At 35.3% G+C, this 19320-nt stretch overlaps 1 protein-coding gene across 6 annotated transcripts in view; it reads right to left on the bottom strand.

Moving 5' to 3' along the window:
• The window catches only part of EPS15 (epidermal growth factor receptor pathway substrate 15), a 141191-nt gene that overhangs the window by 40725 nt on the left and 81146 nt on the right, over window positions 1–19320 (bottom strand). For all 6 annotated transcript variants that reach the window (XM_070468159.1, XM_070468162.1, XM_020907253.2 and 3 more), the window contains exons 13-15: window positions 18930–19002; window positions 5699–5860; window positions 5106–5303 (exon numbers count right to left, since the gene is read on the bottom strand). In XM_070468159.1, the coding sequence (XP_070324260.1) occupies window positions 5106–5303; window positions 5699–5860; window positions 18930–19002 (433 nt within the window). The remainder of the gene's footprint in view (window positions 1–5105; window positions 5304–5698; window positions 5861–18929; window positions 19003–19320) is intronic.

Here is a 19320-nt window from a genome sequence, read left to right as displayed (position 1 = left end):
TCCCAGTAAGTTCTCCTCCTGAAATTACAGTATATATGGATTTGCTTTTGTACATCTTTTGAAAGATCCAAGAATTTTAATTCAAATATCTGCTAATTGGCAGTCCTTTAGAATATAACTAGAAAAAGTGTCAGAGTATTGGGGAAAAGATGGCAAAGCGGTAGTGCAAGACAAATTTTGTGATGACGCTTTAGGAGAGGGAGAGGAAATAGAGGAAGAGTACATAAGACTTTGGAGCCATTCATATTCCTATTGGGAAGAAGAGAAGTGAAAACAAAGGTGCAATGAGCTAGTGTCCTATCCCCTGGCATTATTTATTAATGGGCTAGAACCTTAAGAAGTAGTCTCTAAATCTAAAATATACCAAACAGGTTAAATGAAGGACAAAGTTTTTTTAAATTTCAATATCCATTGACTTTCTACACCTGGGACAACACAATAAATTGCAATATATATAAAAAAAATGTTGGGAACTAGAAGGAAAAAATGCTTATTTATACCAATATCTACAATAAAAACACATTTACATATATTTCAAAGAAATTGAGACAACAGAATAAAAAAATGTTTCTACTGAAAAAAACAATAAGCAGAACTTTACTGCACAGTGTCATATTCATAAAATATATATATATTTTAATTACATTGGCATCCTCTATTTATTAGCACGTTATATATATTTTTTGTTTCTAGCAAATATAAAAATTACCTATTGACATATTGTAAATCTCTGTTCCCTAATCTTATTCCCCTAATATTTCCCATAAAGTTTTTAAGTTGCTCAATTTGGAATCTATAATTTATCAAAGGAGAAGTGAGGATCATAGCCTGGAAAAAGAACACTATATTGGATAAGCAGACAGATGTACATCTAGCTCTATCACTTTCTAATTATTAGGTTATCTTAGTCAAAGTACCCTCTCCAAGCTTCCCTTTTTTAATCCAGAGAGGTAGTAAGAACTATCTGCATAGAAGATTGTTATGTGAAGTAAAAGATATATTTAAAAGAACTCTGTAAAATGTAAAGGCCTACGTAAATGAAGGACAGTGTGTATAAAAGGACCCAGCATACTACATTTCTCACTGCTATAACAATTAAAATTTCCTGTTCCTTTTCTACTACTCTATTTTTAAAATGTTAAAGACTAGAGCCTTTTGAGGATAGAGACCAAATTTTTGTTATTAACTTTGTATCTCTAACATCTAGCACAATGATGCATACTGTAGGTGCTTAATAAATGTTCACTCAAAAACACAAGTATTATGCTTATATATTTAAACAGTGGGCATCAGTATGTGTGTGGGTGTGTGTACGTGTGTGTGTGTGTGTGTGTATATATATATATATATATACACACATCTCATTTTGTGTATATATACATGCAAATTGCATTTCATTTAGGATTTAAAATAACAATCAAAAATACTACACATTTATAACACAAAGCATATGCCTTGTATACTACTAGTGCTATAGAGCAGTGGTTTATAAACTTACTTTTACTTTAATCTACAGAAAGAAATAGAGTTTACACTTTGACCTAGTAAATATATATGTACATATGTCTCTCTGTGAGTATATATACATAAAACATACATACAGATGCATACATCATACATATAACTATACATTTACACACATACACAGGGTGAAACAAGTTTCATGAAGTAATACTCATCCTTACTATGTGTAATGTATGCTGTTATTTCCTATTCTCTCTTATTTCATTAAATAATTTATCATGATCATTAAATCAATTTTACTGCTACTACCTTGTAGTCTAAAATTTTAAACCATTACTCACCATATAGATGAAGCAGTCAGGGGAAATGCCTGCCTATCAGAGAGTTCTATGTAGGACAGTTTGTTCCTTATTTATTCCTGAGACAATCAATAGAATCATGAATACAACCTGGCCTTCCTGTGTCTGAGTCTCCCAGGCACCTGCCATTTAAGCCTGTGTTCTCCCTTACTCTCTAGGTAAACTTAAGAGGATATAGAAAAAAATCATCACACAACTAACACAAGCTCTCTGCAAACTGTGCAAGAAAAGTACAACAAACATTTAAACTGCCAGAAATACTTGGATAAATAGTATACATTGTGCAAGCAAGTTACACAGAGTAAAGGTCAAAGGTTTTTTGTTTTCTAGAAAATACAAGGTAAGAAATAAAAATAGAAATTCAGCAAGTCACAAAATCTCTCTTTAGTTATTCCTTTTTCCAAAAAAGCTATAGCTAAGTTTTAGAGAGCAATAAAAGTATCAGGCTAATTTACAACCAAATTTCTTTTTTATAGGCCCATGGGAATATGCTGCCCTCTGTGGGAAAGACACACGGTACCTGAGTCAAGTGTAAGAATTTGGAAGGTTTATTCTTAAGATCTGGAGATCAGACACAAAGATCTAATCCCTTCTACAGATATCTGAAACACTTGGTAGTACAGCCTGCTGACACTATCTTCCATGCTCAAAAACATGGCTTTATTTTCTCTCTGATAATTCACAATATCTGGAGTCATTTCTATTTTTCTAATTTATGCTCTTTCCTTTGAAAGAAATCCCCTTTCAAAAAAGTCAAAGAAAAGAAAATTAAAAAACAAGCCAGAGACTGGGAAAAATTATTTGTAAATCAAATATCTGATAAAGGACTTATCTCCAGAATATACATATATGTATTTTTTAAAACTTGTGTAATAAGACAACCCAAAACAGGCAAAAGACTTTACCATCTGAGCGACCAGGGAAGTCCAGGCAAAAAACTTTAAACAGACATTTCATCCAAGAGGATGTACAAATGGCTCATAGGCATACGAAAAGATAATCAACATCTCTAGTCATTAGAGAATTGCAAATTAAAACTATGAAGTACCACTTTACATCTACAAGAATGTCTATAATCAAAAAGACAATAAAAGTGTTGGTAAAAATGTGGAGAAATTGGAACTCTTATATATTGCTAGGGCAAGTATTAAAATGGTACAGCCACTTTGGAAAAGTTTGGCAAATTAAAGTTAAAAAAAAAAGTTTAACGTAAATTTACAATATAGCCAACTATTTTATATCCAGGAGAAGTGAAAACACATGTCTACACAAAGAATTGTATGCAAATAGAAAATTCATAGCATCATTATTCATAATAGTCAACAGGAAGAAAGAATCCAAATGCCCATTAATTGGTGAATAGATAAACAACACACCTTATAAAATGAACTATAATTTTGTTACATGCTACAACATGGATGGGTCTCAAAAACATTACACTAAGTGAAAGAAACCACATGAGAAAGACCACAGAGTGTTCAGTTCTTCTATGTGAAATGCTCAGAAAAGGCAAATCTACAGACACAGAAAGTAGTTACCCAGAGGTAAGGGTGGGAATTGATGATAAACGGCACAAGGGTCTCTTGGAAGTAGGGAAATAATTCTAAAACTGGATTGTGATGTTTGAGCAACTCTCAAACATCAAATTTACTGAAAATCATGGACTGCACCATTAAAATGGGTTAATTTTACAGTCTATAAATAACATTAAAAATATTTAAAAAACTCAAATAAAACTATTTTAAAGACTGTTCATTTATCTGGTATCGTTCCCACTAGTATAAAATTCTTTTGGGTTTACTACATGTTAACTGAGTACCTACACTGAGACAAGAACTGTGCTAAACACTTGGATAAATATGCATGTTTCTAGACCAAAAAGCTCCATCTACTGAGAGAGGTAGATACATAAACAAATGTGCAGGGGAAAATGTTACAATTACTGTAACAGAAGTACAATGTCCAAAAAAGGCAGGATTCAGAAGATGCCACAAAGGAAGAAGAGGTTAAGCTATGGCTTGCAAGATGGGTGAGCAGGTATTCATCTGCCAGACAAGAGAGGGGAAGGAAGCATATCAAGGAGAAGGAGTTCATTATATATAATAATTAACTGACCAGGTTTCAGAAGATCTGAATTCTAGGCTATGGCTCTTCTGAAGGCTACATAACCATAAGCAAGTTCCTTAACCTTCCCTGGCTTCAGTTTGTTCAAATTCAAATGGAAAGGAATGGGCTATACAGTCTCTACACACATCCAACCATCCTACCATCATTCTATAAAATATTATTCCCCATTTAGGGAAGTCAAGAAACAGCAAAGGAAAGGATCGATATTCTGGACCTACCACAACAGTCATATTTATCTATATAAAGAAAAATTTCCTAATTTCAAAAAAATAAAGGTTTCTAAATGAGCAAAACTGATTTTTTTTTAAAAAAAAAAACTGATTTTAAGATTAGAATCCCCAAAAAGCAAGACACCAGGTTATTATTTATAAAAATAAGCAACACTTAACTGAGCACTTATTTACCAAACCCTATGCTCTAATGTCTCACTGGTTTTGCCCCATTTAAACTTTAAAAGCAGCTAAAGGAGGTAGGCATATTGTTAATTCTCCAATTTTATTTTATTTTATTTATTTATTTTTAAAAATTTGGCCATGCTGTGCAGCTTGCATGATCTTAAATGTTAGTTCCCCAATCAGGAATTGAATCCGTGTCCTCAGCAGTGAAAAGGGCAAAATTCTAACCTCTGGTGGTTATTGTTGTTTGGTTACTAAGTCACATCCAACTCTTTTGCGACCCCATAGGCTGTAGCTCGCCAGTCTCCTCTCCATGGGATTTTCCAGGCAAGAATACTGGAGTGAGTTGCCATTTCCTTCTCCAGGGGATCTCCCTGATTCAGGGATTGAACTCATGTCTCCTGTATTGGCAGGTGGATTCTTTACTGCTGAGCCACGAGGGAATTGCCAGTTCTCCAAGCTGAGGAATCTAACACTGAGATGACTCAGGCAGTAAGCAGCAGAGCAAGCCTTTAAATCCAAACCATCTAACTACAAAGCCTGCACACTCAACAAGATTTCAGTGATAATCATCAGATGTGTAAGACTCACAACAGTTTTAACTTATGACAGGTGACAAGAAGCTTATTCGTATAAAACGACAGAAAATGAATAATAAACTGGACGGAAGAAGCAGCAGTAGAAGTGGAGAAAATACTGTGTACTAAAAAGATACGTGAGTGCCCACTGGAGTGTGTTTTTCACTCCCACAAAGACTTACTGAACCGATTTCCTGCTGTGAATCTTGCAGGTGCTGCTGGAGCGGTCCCAGCTGAGCCTTCCCTGACTCCACACTCTCTTCCAGCTCTGCTGTTTCTTGCTGTAGGCGACTCAGTTCTTCCCTCGCTTTGGCCAGCTCTTCTTCGTAAGTGGAGATCTGTGATTCTTGACTAGTTAGTTCAGCTTTCAGGGATGAGATCTACAACATGAGGTGAATGAGACAACCAGGGGATTAAAAAAAGAGATGTCATTAAAAAGTTCTATAATGCAATATTTATTTTAGTTTACTATTTTGGTGTTTTTGATGTATATTTTCTGTAGAAAAGGGCAATCAGGGACTGACAGAGGAGAGTGGAAGACATAGGTACCACACTTCCAACTAAATTTTAGGGGGAAAAAAAAAAAATGCAGTGTCCTATTTCCCCTGTAATTTCTAGATGAAACATGCCCCATCTCCTTCATGTTCCCAAACTTCATGTTGACTAGATTGGCACCTAACAACAGCAACAACAACGAGCACAGAGGGTTTCTATCTTAAGCCAGCAAAAGCACCTAAGGTAAAGACACAGGCAGCGGTAAGCAGCCAGGCCTTACCAGCTGGGCCTCCTCAGCGCACTTCTTTCTGACTTCCTGCAGTTGCTCCTCCAGCTGGGCTTTCTGCTCATCCAGCCCATCAAGGAGTTCCTGTACTTGCTGTTTCTGGGCCTGTAGTTTTTGCAGATTAGTATTCTCCCTTTGCACTTCATCTTGAAGATCCTTAAATACAGGAATATTAACATTATTTATTGGAGGCAAGAGAAGGTTAACTGTTTTTAAAAGTCTATCATAAGGGAAGGTAAAGTCTCATCTTATTACATATACTGTGTTGGTGGATTAGAGGACTCATAGCTTTAAATACAATCTTTACTTGAGGACATCTTTCCTAGATTCCAGATTTAGACATTCAATTTGCTTACTCAGATCCATCCTTGGATGTCTGATGGACTTCTCTAACATAACAAGAACAGAACTCCTGGCATTTCCTCCCCCCCACTCCATAACATCTGCTTTATCCTCCATCTGCCCCCTCTCAGTTTCTCTGGCCAAAAAATACAGCATCTCCTCCGACTCTTCTCTTTCTCTCACATATCATCTCCAATCTGTCAGCAAATCTTGCTGTTCCTTCCTTCAAAATATATTTTAAAAATCCGGCCATGTTTTTCTTCAACCTCAGTTCAAGTCGTTTTTCTCTCTCTCCTGGACTGCTGCCTTCTAACTGGTTTCCCTTCATCCACCCATGCTACCTTTCAGTTTATTTACAGCACAGTAGTCACTGTTAAAAAACCTACATCAGATGATGGCACTCCTCTGCTCAAAACTCTGCACTGACTTCCCATCTCCCTTACCATAAAAACCCAAGTCCTTATAGTGGCCCTATGTGGTCCCATCTCCCAGCTTCATTTCTACTGCTCTCTCCTGTGCTCACTCTTATTTCACCCATACTGGCCTTTCTGATGCTTCTCAAACATGTCAGATATGCTTCCTTCTCAGATCTTTCACTGATTATCCTCTCTTCCTAGAAAACTCCTCCCCAAATTAATCCCTTAATCCCTCATCTCCTTGAAGTCTCTGCTCAACTGTTAACTTCTCAGTGAGGCCTCCCTTACCATCACCCACCACCATCTCCCTCCATTGATTCTCCTTCATATACAGCATATAATTTTATTTATTTTCTCTAACAGCTTTACTGGGATAATTTGCACACTATACAGGACAGGCTTTCCTCATAGCTCAGTCGGTGAAGAATCTGCCTGCAGTGCAGGAGACCTGGGTTTGATCCCTGGGTTGGGAAGATCCCCTGGAGAAGGAAATGGCAACCCCCTCCAGGATTCTTGCCTGGAGAATCCCATGGACAGAGGAGCCTGGCAGACTACAGTCCATGAGGTTGCAAGAGTCGGACACAACTTAGCAACTAAAGAGAGAGACAGCACACTATACAACTCACCCATTTAAAGTGTAGAAGTCAATGGTCTCTAGTATATTTAGAGTTGTGCAACCATGACCAAAACAGTTTTAGAACAGTTTTGTCACTATAAAAAGAAACCCCATACCCATTAGTGAGTTACTCTCTATTTCCCTCCCAATCACCTTGGCCCTAGGTAACTATCAATCTACTTTTTCTCTATATAGCTTTGTCAAGTCTAGACATTTTTATATGAAAGGAATCATACATCTGGGTTTTTGTGACTGGCTTCTTTTGTGACTTAGAATGTTCTCGAGTTACATCTGCGTTGGCACAAAATAATATAATTAAATAGCTTTAGGAGATATAATTTATACATATCATAAAAATTGCCCACTGAAAGTTTACAATTCAGTAAAGTTTGGTAAATATATACAATTGTACAAAAATCACCACAATCCTGTTTCATAACACTTCCATCACCTAAAAAGTTTCTTCATACCATTTTGGAATCAATTCTCATTCCCTTTTCAAGCAACAGGCAACCAATGATCTGCTTTGTGTTACTATATTTTTACCTTAGACATTCTACATAAATAGAATCATATAATATGTAGTATACTGAAATATATAGTCTACCATATTCTTATACCTAGTATAATATTTCGAGATTCATCCATGTTCTGCATGTATAAGTAGTTTCTTCTTTTTTATTGCTGAGTAGTATTCCACTGTACAGATATACCTGATGGACATCTAGACTAATCCCAGTTTTTGGCTATTATGAGTAATAGAATATATTTCCCTCTATTAGAACATAAACCCATGAGTCCAGGGATATTTGCAAGTTTCATTCACTACTATATTCCCAGTTCCTAGTATACAAGAAATACTCCATAACTATTTATTGAATGATGAGTAACATCATAAAGATGTCAGTTCTCACCTAATTAACCTATATACTTCAAAGAAAATCCTAACAAGATTTTCCAAGGACACTGACAAGCTGATTCTGAAACATATTTGGAAGAACAAAGGAAAAAAACCTAAAACAGCGTTATAAAATGTAAAAGGACTTACCCTATACAATATTACAAATTACTGGAAAGCTAAAATAGTTAAAACAGTTTTGTTTGATGCAAGGATAAAGGAAGAAAAAAACAGAATTCAGACACAGATTTAAATTAGAATTTAGACATACACAGAAAAAATGATGAGAAGACATGACATTAAAGCAAAATGGAGGAAGACAGCTAACTAATCAGTAAATGATGCTGGATGTACCCATATGGCAAAAAGAAAAAAAATTATAACATCTCTAAACATATCAAACAGAAAAATAAATTTCAAGTATACTGCAAACCTAAGATGAAAAACAAAACTTTAAAATATGAAGAAGAAAAATAAAGATCTCAGTGTAGGAAAGAACTTCTTAAAATAAAAAAAGATAAACCATTTTAAAATGACATATATTTATTTATTCATCAATGTGCCAGACTTTATGCTTAATAAGATAAAGGATACAGAGATTTTAAAAAATACAATGGGAAATCTTTGTACCTTCTGCTTTTCTGTGGACCTAAAGCTCCGTAAATAATAAAGTCTATTTTTAAAAAAATACAAGGGAGATTTGGGAGACAGATGAAAGCAACCTTGCCATTCTCATTATTTATCAGGAAACACAGCACCCAGGATGGCCTAATTCACAAATCCTCTGACAATTGGGGTTCCTCATCCGAACCAGAGAAAACCACTTGAGTGACTATTTTCCTAATTCTCAGAAGAATGGTAAATTAATACTTCCGTGGCAGATGCACAGGAGAGAGGTTAATTCATTATATATAAAGGATTCCACAAGGAATTAGGACTTGATGCTCTCCAGGAACCACAGGTGACAATGAAGAATGGATTGATAACTCTAAGGCATGTGTCTGTGGGAGGTGGGCAGAGATCTTGAACAGGGTGAAGTAAAATTGTGAACACAAATTTCTAAAAGTAACAGCAATTTTAAATAACATACTATTCAAAGAACACAATGATCATTCATCAGAATAAGAATCTAGGAACAACAGAGGAAACACATCAAAAAAAGGTCTCTGAATTATCGTTAAATAAGACGCTGAACAAGGCTTTTAACAACTGCTTTTTATCTTATATTTTCTCAATCAACCAATTAATTGAAAAGTACAACTACTACCATGCTGCTTTCCTTTAAAAAATCCCCTTAAAATAGCTAACACAATGGACAATCATGAAAGACTCTTCTTGGGCTAACATTTCATGGGTCTAGGTGATTGCAGATTCACAATGGTGAGCTCCACTAGTATTTATCATAAATTTACCAGCATGCCTAAATTTTTTTCATGCCTAAATTTTTAACCTTGCTTACATTGTTAACAGATCCATACTCAAAATGGACATACATTGACTCTTAACAAACACATGGTAGTTTAACTGTCCCTCCCCTGATTCATAATTTGTTTGCCTTTGCTTCTTCCTATTTCAAATGTCCAACTGTCTTTAAAAAAAAAACAAAAAAACAATTCACTGCAAAGAAGATTTCAAAAATTTATGTTGGCTTCCTACTGTAGAGTATAGGAAACTCTACTCAGTGCTCTGTGGTGACCTAAATGGGGAGAAAATCCAAAAGAGGAGATGTATGTATGGGGGCTGTGTGCTGAGTCACTCAGTCGTGTCTGACTCTTACATTACAGACAGTAGCCTGCCAGGCTCCTCTGTCCATGGGGATTCTCGAGGCAAGAACACTGGAGGGGGTTGCCATGCCCTCCTCCAGGGGATCTTCCCAACCCAGGGATCAAACCCAGGTCTCCCACATTGCAGGTGGATTCTTATCATCTGAGCCACCAGGGAAGCCCAATCTCTGTATACATTTAGCTGATTCACTCTGTTGTACAGCGGAAACTAACACAACGTTGTAAAGCAACTATACTCCAATAAAAATTAATTTTAAAAATATGATGGTTCCCTCTTACCTATAGTATAAAGTAAAACAGGTGACAAGATACCTGAGAACCTTCATTTCTGGTCCTCATGTTCACCTGTGTCCCATCTTCAACAGATCTTTATTCTCCAATAGACAATGTACTTCAAATTCCCTATGCTTTTCCCATACCATCTGCTCTGTCTTGAATGCCCTTCCACACCATCCCTATCTGGAAGCTCACTTTTCATTCTTCAAGACCCAGACAAATTTAATATGACCCACCTTGAGTGTCCCTTACCTGCACTCTTAGAGCAGTTAGTACCTAACCTCTATTATCATACTTACTACAATGTATGATATGTGTGTGTCAGTTGCTCATTTGTGCCCAACTCTCTGTGACCCCATGGACTGTAGCCCACGGAGCTCCTCTGTCCATATAATCCTCCAGGCAAGAATAATGGAGTAGGTAGCCATTCCCTTCTCCAGGGGATCTTCCTGACTCAGGGACTAAACTTGGATCTCCTGCATTGCAGGAAGATTATTGACCATCTGAGCCACCAGGGAAACACAGTGTAAAAAACAGTGTACTACAGTTACCCTTAAATAATAAACTCCTGATAGACAGCCAATGCCTCATCTTTCTTAGAGGTTCCACAATCTAGTACAATGTCTTGCACATTCCAGGCAATTAATCAGGCAATGATTTGTAACTATCACAAGAATTCTACTATCTGGGAGAAACTATTGGGGAATGTGCCTGAAGTTGACAGAAACAACTTCATATTCTTTCAACATACTACAGAAAGCTTAACTCTACATTTAAACTATAGCAAAATATTAAAACTAGCCTCTAACTGACCTACAGCAAACGCATTTTGTTAAATTAAAATAGTATCTAAATTTCTATACTGATTCAACATTTGTATAGACTATAGACCAAGAATGAGTTGACATTTTAAATTTCCATTATATGGAAACAATCTTTACTGCTTTAGCATGTCACTGTGGCATATATCTTTCTTTCTTTTTTTTTTTCCTTATATTATATACTATTACTCTTTAGGAAGACATAATAACAGCTTCACTTTAACCTAGTACCTTGAAAAACTACAGTGGCTTGAAAACTTCTTGTAATTACAAATATTTTGAAAGCACGCCATTTGCAGATCTAAAGTGATTTTTATATTTGGGAAAATAATCCATTGTCAATACTCTGTTATAAAATTATTATATGGTTTACACATAACAATATGCTGACCCAAAAGGCATTTTTAAAGAAATGCTTAACAGGAATAGGAAAAATATGTTACTTATTTCAATTTTCAAAAATTCTACTATAATTTCCTACCCTCTCTCCAATCCCCCCCATAAATCTTAGACTTCACATCTCTAATAATATCTAGTCTTTATAAACACATGTAATTTTGATGTCTCTACTTTCATTCTAAATATAATTAAGAAAAATGAAATTTGCCCTAAAAGGGTCACGTAATATAAAAAAATGACTAGGACATAATGCTAATTTTTAAAAATTGAATACAAAGGCATATACAGTATGACTGTAAATGAATATAAAGCCATGCATATATACTCAGAAAATATACCAAAATGTTAACCATAACTCTCCCTGAAATGTGAAATGTAGAGTTTTTTCTTTTTACACTTTTCTTTATTTTACAAGATTAATATGGACTCACATTACTTTCATAATCAGAAAATGTCAAGTCTGCAATTTTTAAGTATCACATATCATATGGTTTCATACCAATATAAAAATATTCTGATGTAACTGAATTTTTAATGTAACAACTACCAATAGTAGGATCAATGCTGGTTTCCTTTAATAAAATGAACCAAATTTCAAAATTTGTATTTTTAGTGAGCCACTTTAAACACATCCCTAGAAGAAAGGTTTATGTAAGAGGAAAGGGAATAAACAAATCAATGTAACATTTACTCATTCTTGTCCTTTCTCTTCCAAAGAGCAAACATATTCCCTCAAATTTCCCAACCTCACTTTTATGCTACAGTGAAAATCCACATAGTAACACAAAAAGTATGGGCCTTGAGGGAAAGGTTATTGAAAAAATACCTCACATTGGTGACATACTTTAAGCTGGACAGAGGTACATATTCAAATTAAAGCCTCTCCATGTCTATTTCAAATATGAAAAAAGATCTTCTCTAGAAAAATTCCAACACTAATCCACACACACAAACGTCTTCTTTTTCAGTAAGCAAACTTAAAATTATTAAACTGCACAAAAGCAAAATGAACAGATTGCAAACACAAACACTAGGAAGAAAAAGAACCAAGTTTCACTACAAAATTACTTGGTAAGGCTGCCACCACTGTAATGTAATTTTCACAACAATTTCAATATCCATATCTACTTGGCTATTTTATTTTGGCACAGAATGGTTTATCCTGAGACTAAGTGAAGTCAAAGGATGTACATCTCTCTCCCTGCCCACCCTTGACTAGGACAGTGGCAGATTCTCTTAGCAAATACCATCTTCTACTAAAGTAGGATAACTTTCTCTTAATCTTAAGGTAGCCCTTTGGGGAAATCCTCTCCTGAATTAGGGTACAACCTCAGTTACTATCAAATACCAACTCCTCAAGGAAGTGACTAGACACTTGCAGATGCCTTCCTAGTTACTCTGCATTTTCCATCATCACGCTCTACTTGCTCACCTTTGCCATCAACAGCAGAAGAAAAGAGGGTAGCAGCAATTAGGAAATGGCAAGGATAAAGTGACAAGACTACTGTAATGCACTGCCAAGGTTTGCTTTAGAAAAATACCAAAGCAAGCCACATCCAAGGTTCTTTATCGAGGAGTGAAAGGATCCTTGATCTGCAATCTTGGCTTTATTTAAAACTAAATTTCAAGGAAAATATCCTATTTTCTAGAAATCACAGGAGATAAAGAAAATGATAAACTTGTCCCCATCCCGTCATATCCTCTGAAGTGCTACGGAGGGTAGTGGAAATAAAATTTAAACAAATATATAAAAGCTCTCAGCTACATTCAAGAATAAGATAATTCATTTTAGCAACCCAAATTGGCTGTACAACCAAAGAAGTTAAATCTATGAAACATGAATACATTTAGATCTATTTCACATAAATACAGAGTAAAAAATAAACAAAAAGGATACTAATTTATAAGTAAAACACTTACTTAAAAAAAAAAACCTCAAAGCATACATACAGTATATCTATACTTGAAAAGTTATTATAGAGAATAAAGGAAATTTGAAGTATTTTGGTAATCTTACAGAAAATGCTATTTAACTGATTAAAAAACTCTACAGACTAATCCAGAACTAAAAATAATCAGGTACATTCATTATGTTGGCCTAATTCTCAAAATAGAAGTTACAGGAATATTCTTAACATAAGAAAGTATCAACTATAAAGCAAGATGTTTTTTAAGTCAAAGACCAGAAAGGGAGCCTATTAAACTAGGGTAGATGTTAGAAAACCTCACTAACAGCCTGCCTTTATTTCTCAATCATATGCTTCTCAGCATGTTCTAAGAGCATTATCGCCAGGAAAAGAATGTTGAGCTCATGTATCTAATTTTATTTCCACCCAAAATAAATCATCCTTCTTCATCTAGGGGAAAAAAAATGGGCAATTACTATAAGCTACTAAATCTTTATTGATAAAGTTTAAATAACTGTGAGCTTCTCTCTCATGAAGGTAGTATGAACAATATGGAAAAGTCTGACTCTTCACGATACCACCTGTGCTCCCAATCCTTTCTGCCTGTGGTTTCTGGATGTCTCTTGTCCCATTTTTAATTTCATGCACAAAATGGAAGTTTATCCATTTCTACTGTCAATAGCTTCCTTAAAGTTACCTCCATCTAAGAATATATTACCATCTACAGTATAAGATATGATTCAAGGTACAATTTTTAAGCTTAGGGAGCTCACAATGTAGGCTGCAAGATATTGGAATCTATATACACACGCATTAAGCGAGTACAATAAGGTAACATACTGGTGTGCCATACAAGTGTATACACATTCCTCTGGAAGTTCCAACACAAGAAAAACAAGTAAACTGAAGCGACAAAGAAGGGAAAATTTAGAAAACTGATGAGTCTCAGTTGGATTTTAAGACATGGGTGGAATTCACATAAATAGGAAGATAGGGAACATTCTAGATTGCAGCAACAAAAGTTATAAGAGTGGGAATAACAAAGAACAAGTGAATGCCACACAGTTCAGAAGCAGGCAATCAAAAAATAAGTAGTACAAGAGGATGGCCTATAATCTTTTTTTTTTTTCTACTTCCAATATACCCATGAGGATGACATTCTCCACTACTAACATGGCAGTGGGCAGCAGTAAAGATTTTCACATATGAGAGTCATAATTACTAAAACTGGTTTGGGTAGAAAGCAAGGAGGAGGATGGAGTAAGCACTTATTATACCTGACTTAAAAATTTCAGATGTTAGGTAACAGGGGTGGCAGTAGTGAGAAAGAAAAACAGACAGAAAAGTTCAAAACTTGAAGTCAATTTTTTTCAGCAAGGTGAGACTCATTTTAGATATACTGGATTTGAAATGATAAACCTCAAAATGCCTAGCTGGAGATGTGAGACTTGCACTCAAGAGAGTTGAGGGCTTGACAGATGTTTGGGAATCATCAGTATATGGTATGTGGATGACAGAGGGTAGGGAAAAGGGAGGAAAGAGAGGGTCAGGGTGTGTCCATCAGTCCTGGGCAAAGGCAACAGAAGCAAAAGGTCAAAGAAGTAGGGCTACGAATATTCAGGAGAAAGCCTCCCAAGAAATCAGTAACCAATGCAGGAAGAATCCATGGATTTGGCCTTAAGATTATTCTTGGTCCTGGGGAGATAAATTAAGCACAAAGGTATGGATGAACAGGAAATTAAGCAAGACTACTGAAAAGCTAGGAAGGGAGAGGGAGGGTGTGGGAAAGGGTCACACAAAGCAACAAAAATAGAGAAAAACAGCCTGGCAGTTAAAGTGACAGCAACAGGGGAAAAAAATCTGATAAGCCCTATATGTAGATAGGGCTTCCCAGATGGTGCTAGTGGTAAATGTAGGAGACACCTGCCAATGTAGGAGACACAAGAGACACAAGTTAGACCCCTGGGTCAGGAAGATCCCCTGGAGGAGGGAATGGCAAACATCCAGTACTCTTGCCTGGGGAATCCCATGGACAGAGGAGCCTGGCGGGCTACAATTCACAGGGTCGCAAAGAGTCGGACACACTGAAGCAACTTATCTGAGGCACTTTACCAACAATATGTCATTTTATTCTAACAGCAAACTCTGCTATCTCACGTTACAGAAGTGAAAACTAATGTGTAGAGTGGTTAAATTTCTTCCTTAGGATCTCAAACTTCAGAAGAGCCAGAATTAGGAGCTGAATTCAAGGTTCTCTGATACCAAGTCATTCCTATAAACTTCTATGCAAAACTGAAGAAAGTATACATGAGGATGAATTCCTAAATATTTGTTGATTACCTTGAAGGACAGTTGTTTTTTTTTTAAAGATTCTGTGTTATTACTGTCTAATACATGAAGTTCTGACAAAATAAAATCATACAGTACAGATAAAAACAGGCTGTGAAAGCTGAGTCGTTTTAGGGCGAAATGGCAGCTCACTTAACAGTTTTGTTTTTTTTTTTTTTAGGAATTCGAAATATTTAAAAATAGATAAGGTGGTTTCTGAAAAAGAAAGAAAAAGAGAAGTGAAAAAGAAAGGAAAAAAAGAAAAGAAAAGAAGAACGCGAGGGAGGGAGAAGAGAAGAAAGAAACCACTGAGGAAATGTTAGCTCACAAGAAAATCTGACTTAGAAAGAAGTGACAAATGCATAAAAAATGCATAGACTGTGTTAGTTAATGCAATGGTAAACAACAGAATATAAAGGCCTCATAATACTTTCATAATGGTGTACATATAATGTCTCTAGCACTTTTGGAAAATACGCAGACACTAATTAAAGATCATTCTAGATAAAAATACATATTTCTTTAACGGGGTGGGGATCACGGGAGGGGAGTGTGATCTCAGAGCACATCCCTGCAGATGTACAAAGATGAAACTACAATTTTTTGATAATTCTAGTGAACGTGGCAGCAAAAATTTGTTGCAAGGATGTTGGCTGGTTTTCACAAAGTTTTTTTTTTGTTTTTACAAATGGAGCTATAAGGTTATATCTGAAGAAAATTTTTAATAAAATTGTGCATATGCAGTTTAAGGTAGGAAAGAATGTGGGTCTACCTTCTTCCTGTAACAACAAGAAACTCAAACCATAAACATTTGAGATAGAACAGCCTTTTACAGTTTCCCCCCCCTTGCATTATTTTGGATCTAATTTCTCCACAGAACTTGACAAACTAGCAGTGTACCTCATATGAGTTAACAGTGATCATCCCATGACATAAAATATGAAGTTAATTGTTGGTTTGTTCTTCAAGAAAAAAATCGTGAACTGTGAGTTTTCAAGATGGTGATATATCAGAACACAGACAGGAAACAAACATGTAGAAAATTAATTATGTAGCAGACCTTCTAATTTACCTGAATTAGAAAGACTATATAAATGCTTAAAAAAAAAAAAAGAACTAGTCTTTTGGCACTTTGATCAAATCTAAAGAGGCTTTGAAAGTCTGGTTTCTGTACTTGAGATATGAGCTAATATTATCACAAACTGTAACTTTAGAAATACAGAGAAAAGCAAGAATACGCAGAAAAGCCATATTTGATTGAGGCAGGAAGACATTTATTGATGAGGCAAAATTCTCTTACTTCTCCCTTGATGCCTTCATTTTGGCATTTTTCATTAGCACCTACATTAGAAAGTGGGGTCAGAAGGAAGCAGGGGAAGCGGTAGTAAAATGCCTTTTGGCAGAGAAATTAGAAAACAAGCGCTAAAAGTTCAAGTTAGTTACAGATCTTAATTATTCATGCTATTCCTAGTCTGTGCCTCATTACCAATGGCTAATTCAGAGTTAACTCAATAGGTAACACAATATATTTATTATCATTTTCAGGTAAGTGGTCTTGCTTCAGAAAATAAAAAATAATCACTAAAATGAAAGCTTTAATTACTTGTAGATGTCAACTATCCATGTCATTCTTAGTCTAGTATCTTATTACCATAAACAATATGAAAATACCTGTACTGACATGGAATGAGTAATGAATCTACTAATGCAAAAAGCTTTAATTCTATGTTTTTTTTTCAATGAACCTACATGTTCAACCATTACAACCTGGCCTATACTCACCATGCTCTAAAATATCTTTTATTTACAGCACCTTATGCAAAAAAAAAAAATTCAACTATTTAGACTTCCTCAGCCAAGCACACATTTTGGATTCAGCAAACTTGAAGGTTTAACATGTCCCTTACCATCAACACTAGGTAAAAGAAGGGCTAGCCTGTAACAAAGAGATGTTGACTGACAACAAAACTTCTATAAATATAACAAATCCAATATTTAAGGATAGCTGATTTGGTTTGAAAAGTGTAAATTTTAGTGTTCTCCCAAAGCAGCTATTTAAAATTCACAATCTCAAAAGATGCAGTAGTGAAAAACCACAGATAGATGTACTGCAAAAACCTTGGTACTTTGAAACATATCTGGCTAAATTTAGAAGTTGTCCAATATTATATCAGTAACTACCTCCACCTCTTCAGATTGAGAAAACTTTTGTAGATAATTTTATCTTCCATTCTTAAGCTACTTCCCGCAGTAACTGCTTAAAGTCTATGACTCCTGCATTTCTTAAGCTCAAAAATTTCACAAAAATAAAGTAATTGAGGATATCATTCCATATTTGACTATCACAAAGAGAAATATATTAGTGACAATCCGTTAACTCTGTATCACCTTTAGGAAAATTCCAGTATATATAATAAGTACAGTAATAGAATCAACTTCTAACAAGAAGTCTCTCTCTCTGGCTTCTTCTTCAACCCCTCAATAAATCATTCTCCCCACCCTAGCATGGTCCACCTATCATACCATCTCTGGTGAATGTGCTACATCAAAACAAAATACTGGATCTAACAGTTTTAGAGCTTTTGCCCATTTAAAACTATTAAGACAAGGAAATCCAATATATGACTGTCAAGGTTAAGGAATGTCCATGCATGAGCTCTTACTGGCAACTACTACCAGTGCTTCTACACCCAACATCCTGTGTGTGCTGGTGCAGCATTTGAGAAATGATGTCCCAATAACACGGTTATTGCTTATGGCTCTAAATGCAACACTGCCCAATTTTCTATATTTTAACGTTTGAAATACCTCTTTTGTGTCATTCCCAATCAGAAATGGAGGTCTTTTTGTCTTTTCTATTTGTAAAATGAAACTACTTAACACAGCACTTAGTAAAAATGAATTAAATCTCTTTATGCCAAAGTTTAAGATATCCTGGCTACTAAGCAACTTCTAAAATGCTATTTTGAATTGTTCCCTATCATTTCCTACCCTACTAGTATTGAGACAGTCCTTTAAAATCTTAGGTCTCCTAGCTAAAAAAATCTCACACCCATGAAAAACCAATGTGCGTTTTCATGATGATGATGATGCTCTCATTCATTCAGTTTTATTGGTGCAATAATATTTATATGACAAGTCATTCAAACTTACCTTTAAGGCTATAATATGCAGATAAATATCATCTTAAAAATACTTTTAAAATGAGAAATTTATGCTGAAAAATACTGCTTTATCATTGTAGTGTAATCTTTGCAGGCCAGAGTGAGGAGAAAAATAATAATTTTGTCAAAGATAAGGATTCATATCACATAAATAACAGGGATTCCCTTTACCTACTCACCAATACCACAACCATCACACTGTAAATGCCCCTCTACATTTAAAATGAATCCTGCTAAATCAGAAATGGAATACTGAATTTGACAGTTCACATACCTGAACCTCGCTTGTTCTCTGTTTAACAGCATCTTCTTTCTCCTTAAGGTCCTGTTCCACATTATTCTTTTCCCTAGAAGACCAGCAAACAATGCAAGAATATTTGAGAACATCAGCTACAGCCGGTATGGTTATCCATCCTCCTAATCCTGAATCGCTTTTTAAATACATGGTGAAACATTCAATTTTTAAATGAAGGGCAGCTTTTTCTACCCTCTTTTAATTATTTATGGAATAGAAATCAATATCAGCTCTATTAGTAAAAAAAAAAAAATCGCTTTCTCACTAAAATGTGGTGAAAAGAGAATAGATTAAAAAAGGAAGAGGAGAAAAATAATCAATGAAACATTAAGGTTTCACTGATCTCACTGTTGCTATGGAAATGCTGTCC

Source organism: Odocoileus virginianus, chromosome 5 (assembly GCF_023699985.2).
Source record: "Odocoileus virginianus isolate 20LAN1187 ecotype Illinois chromosome 5, Ovbor_1.2, whole genome shotgun sequence".
Taxonomy (NCBI): domain Eukaryota; kingdom Metazoa; phylum Chordata; class Mammalia; order Artiodactyla; family Cervidae; genus Odocoileus; species Odocoileus virginianus.
The sequence above is the reverse complement of the archived record's forward strand: the minus strand, read 5'-3'. Positions and strand labels throughout refer to the sequence as shown.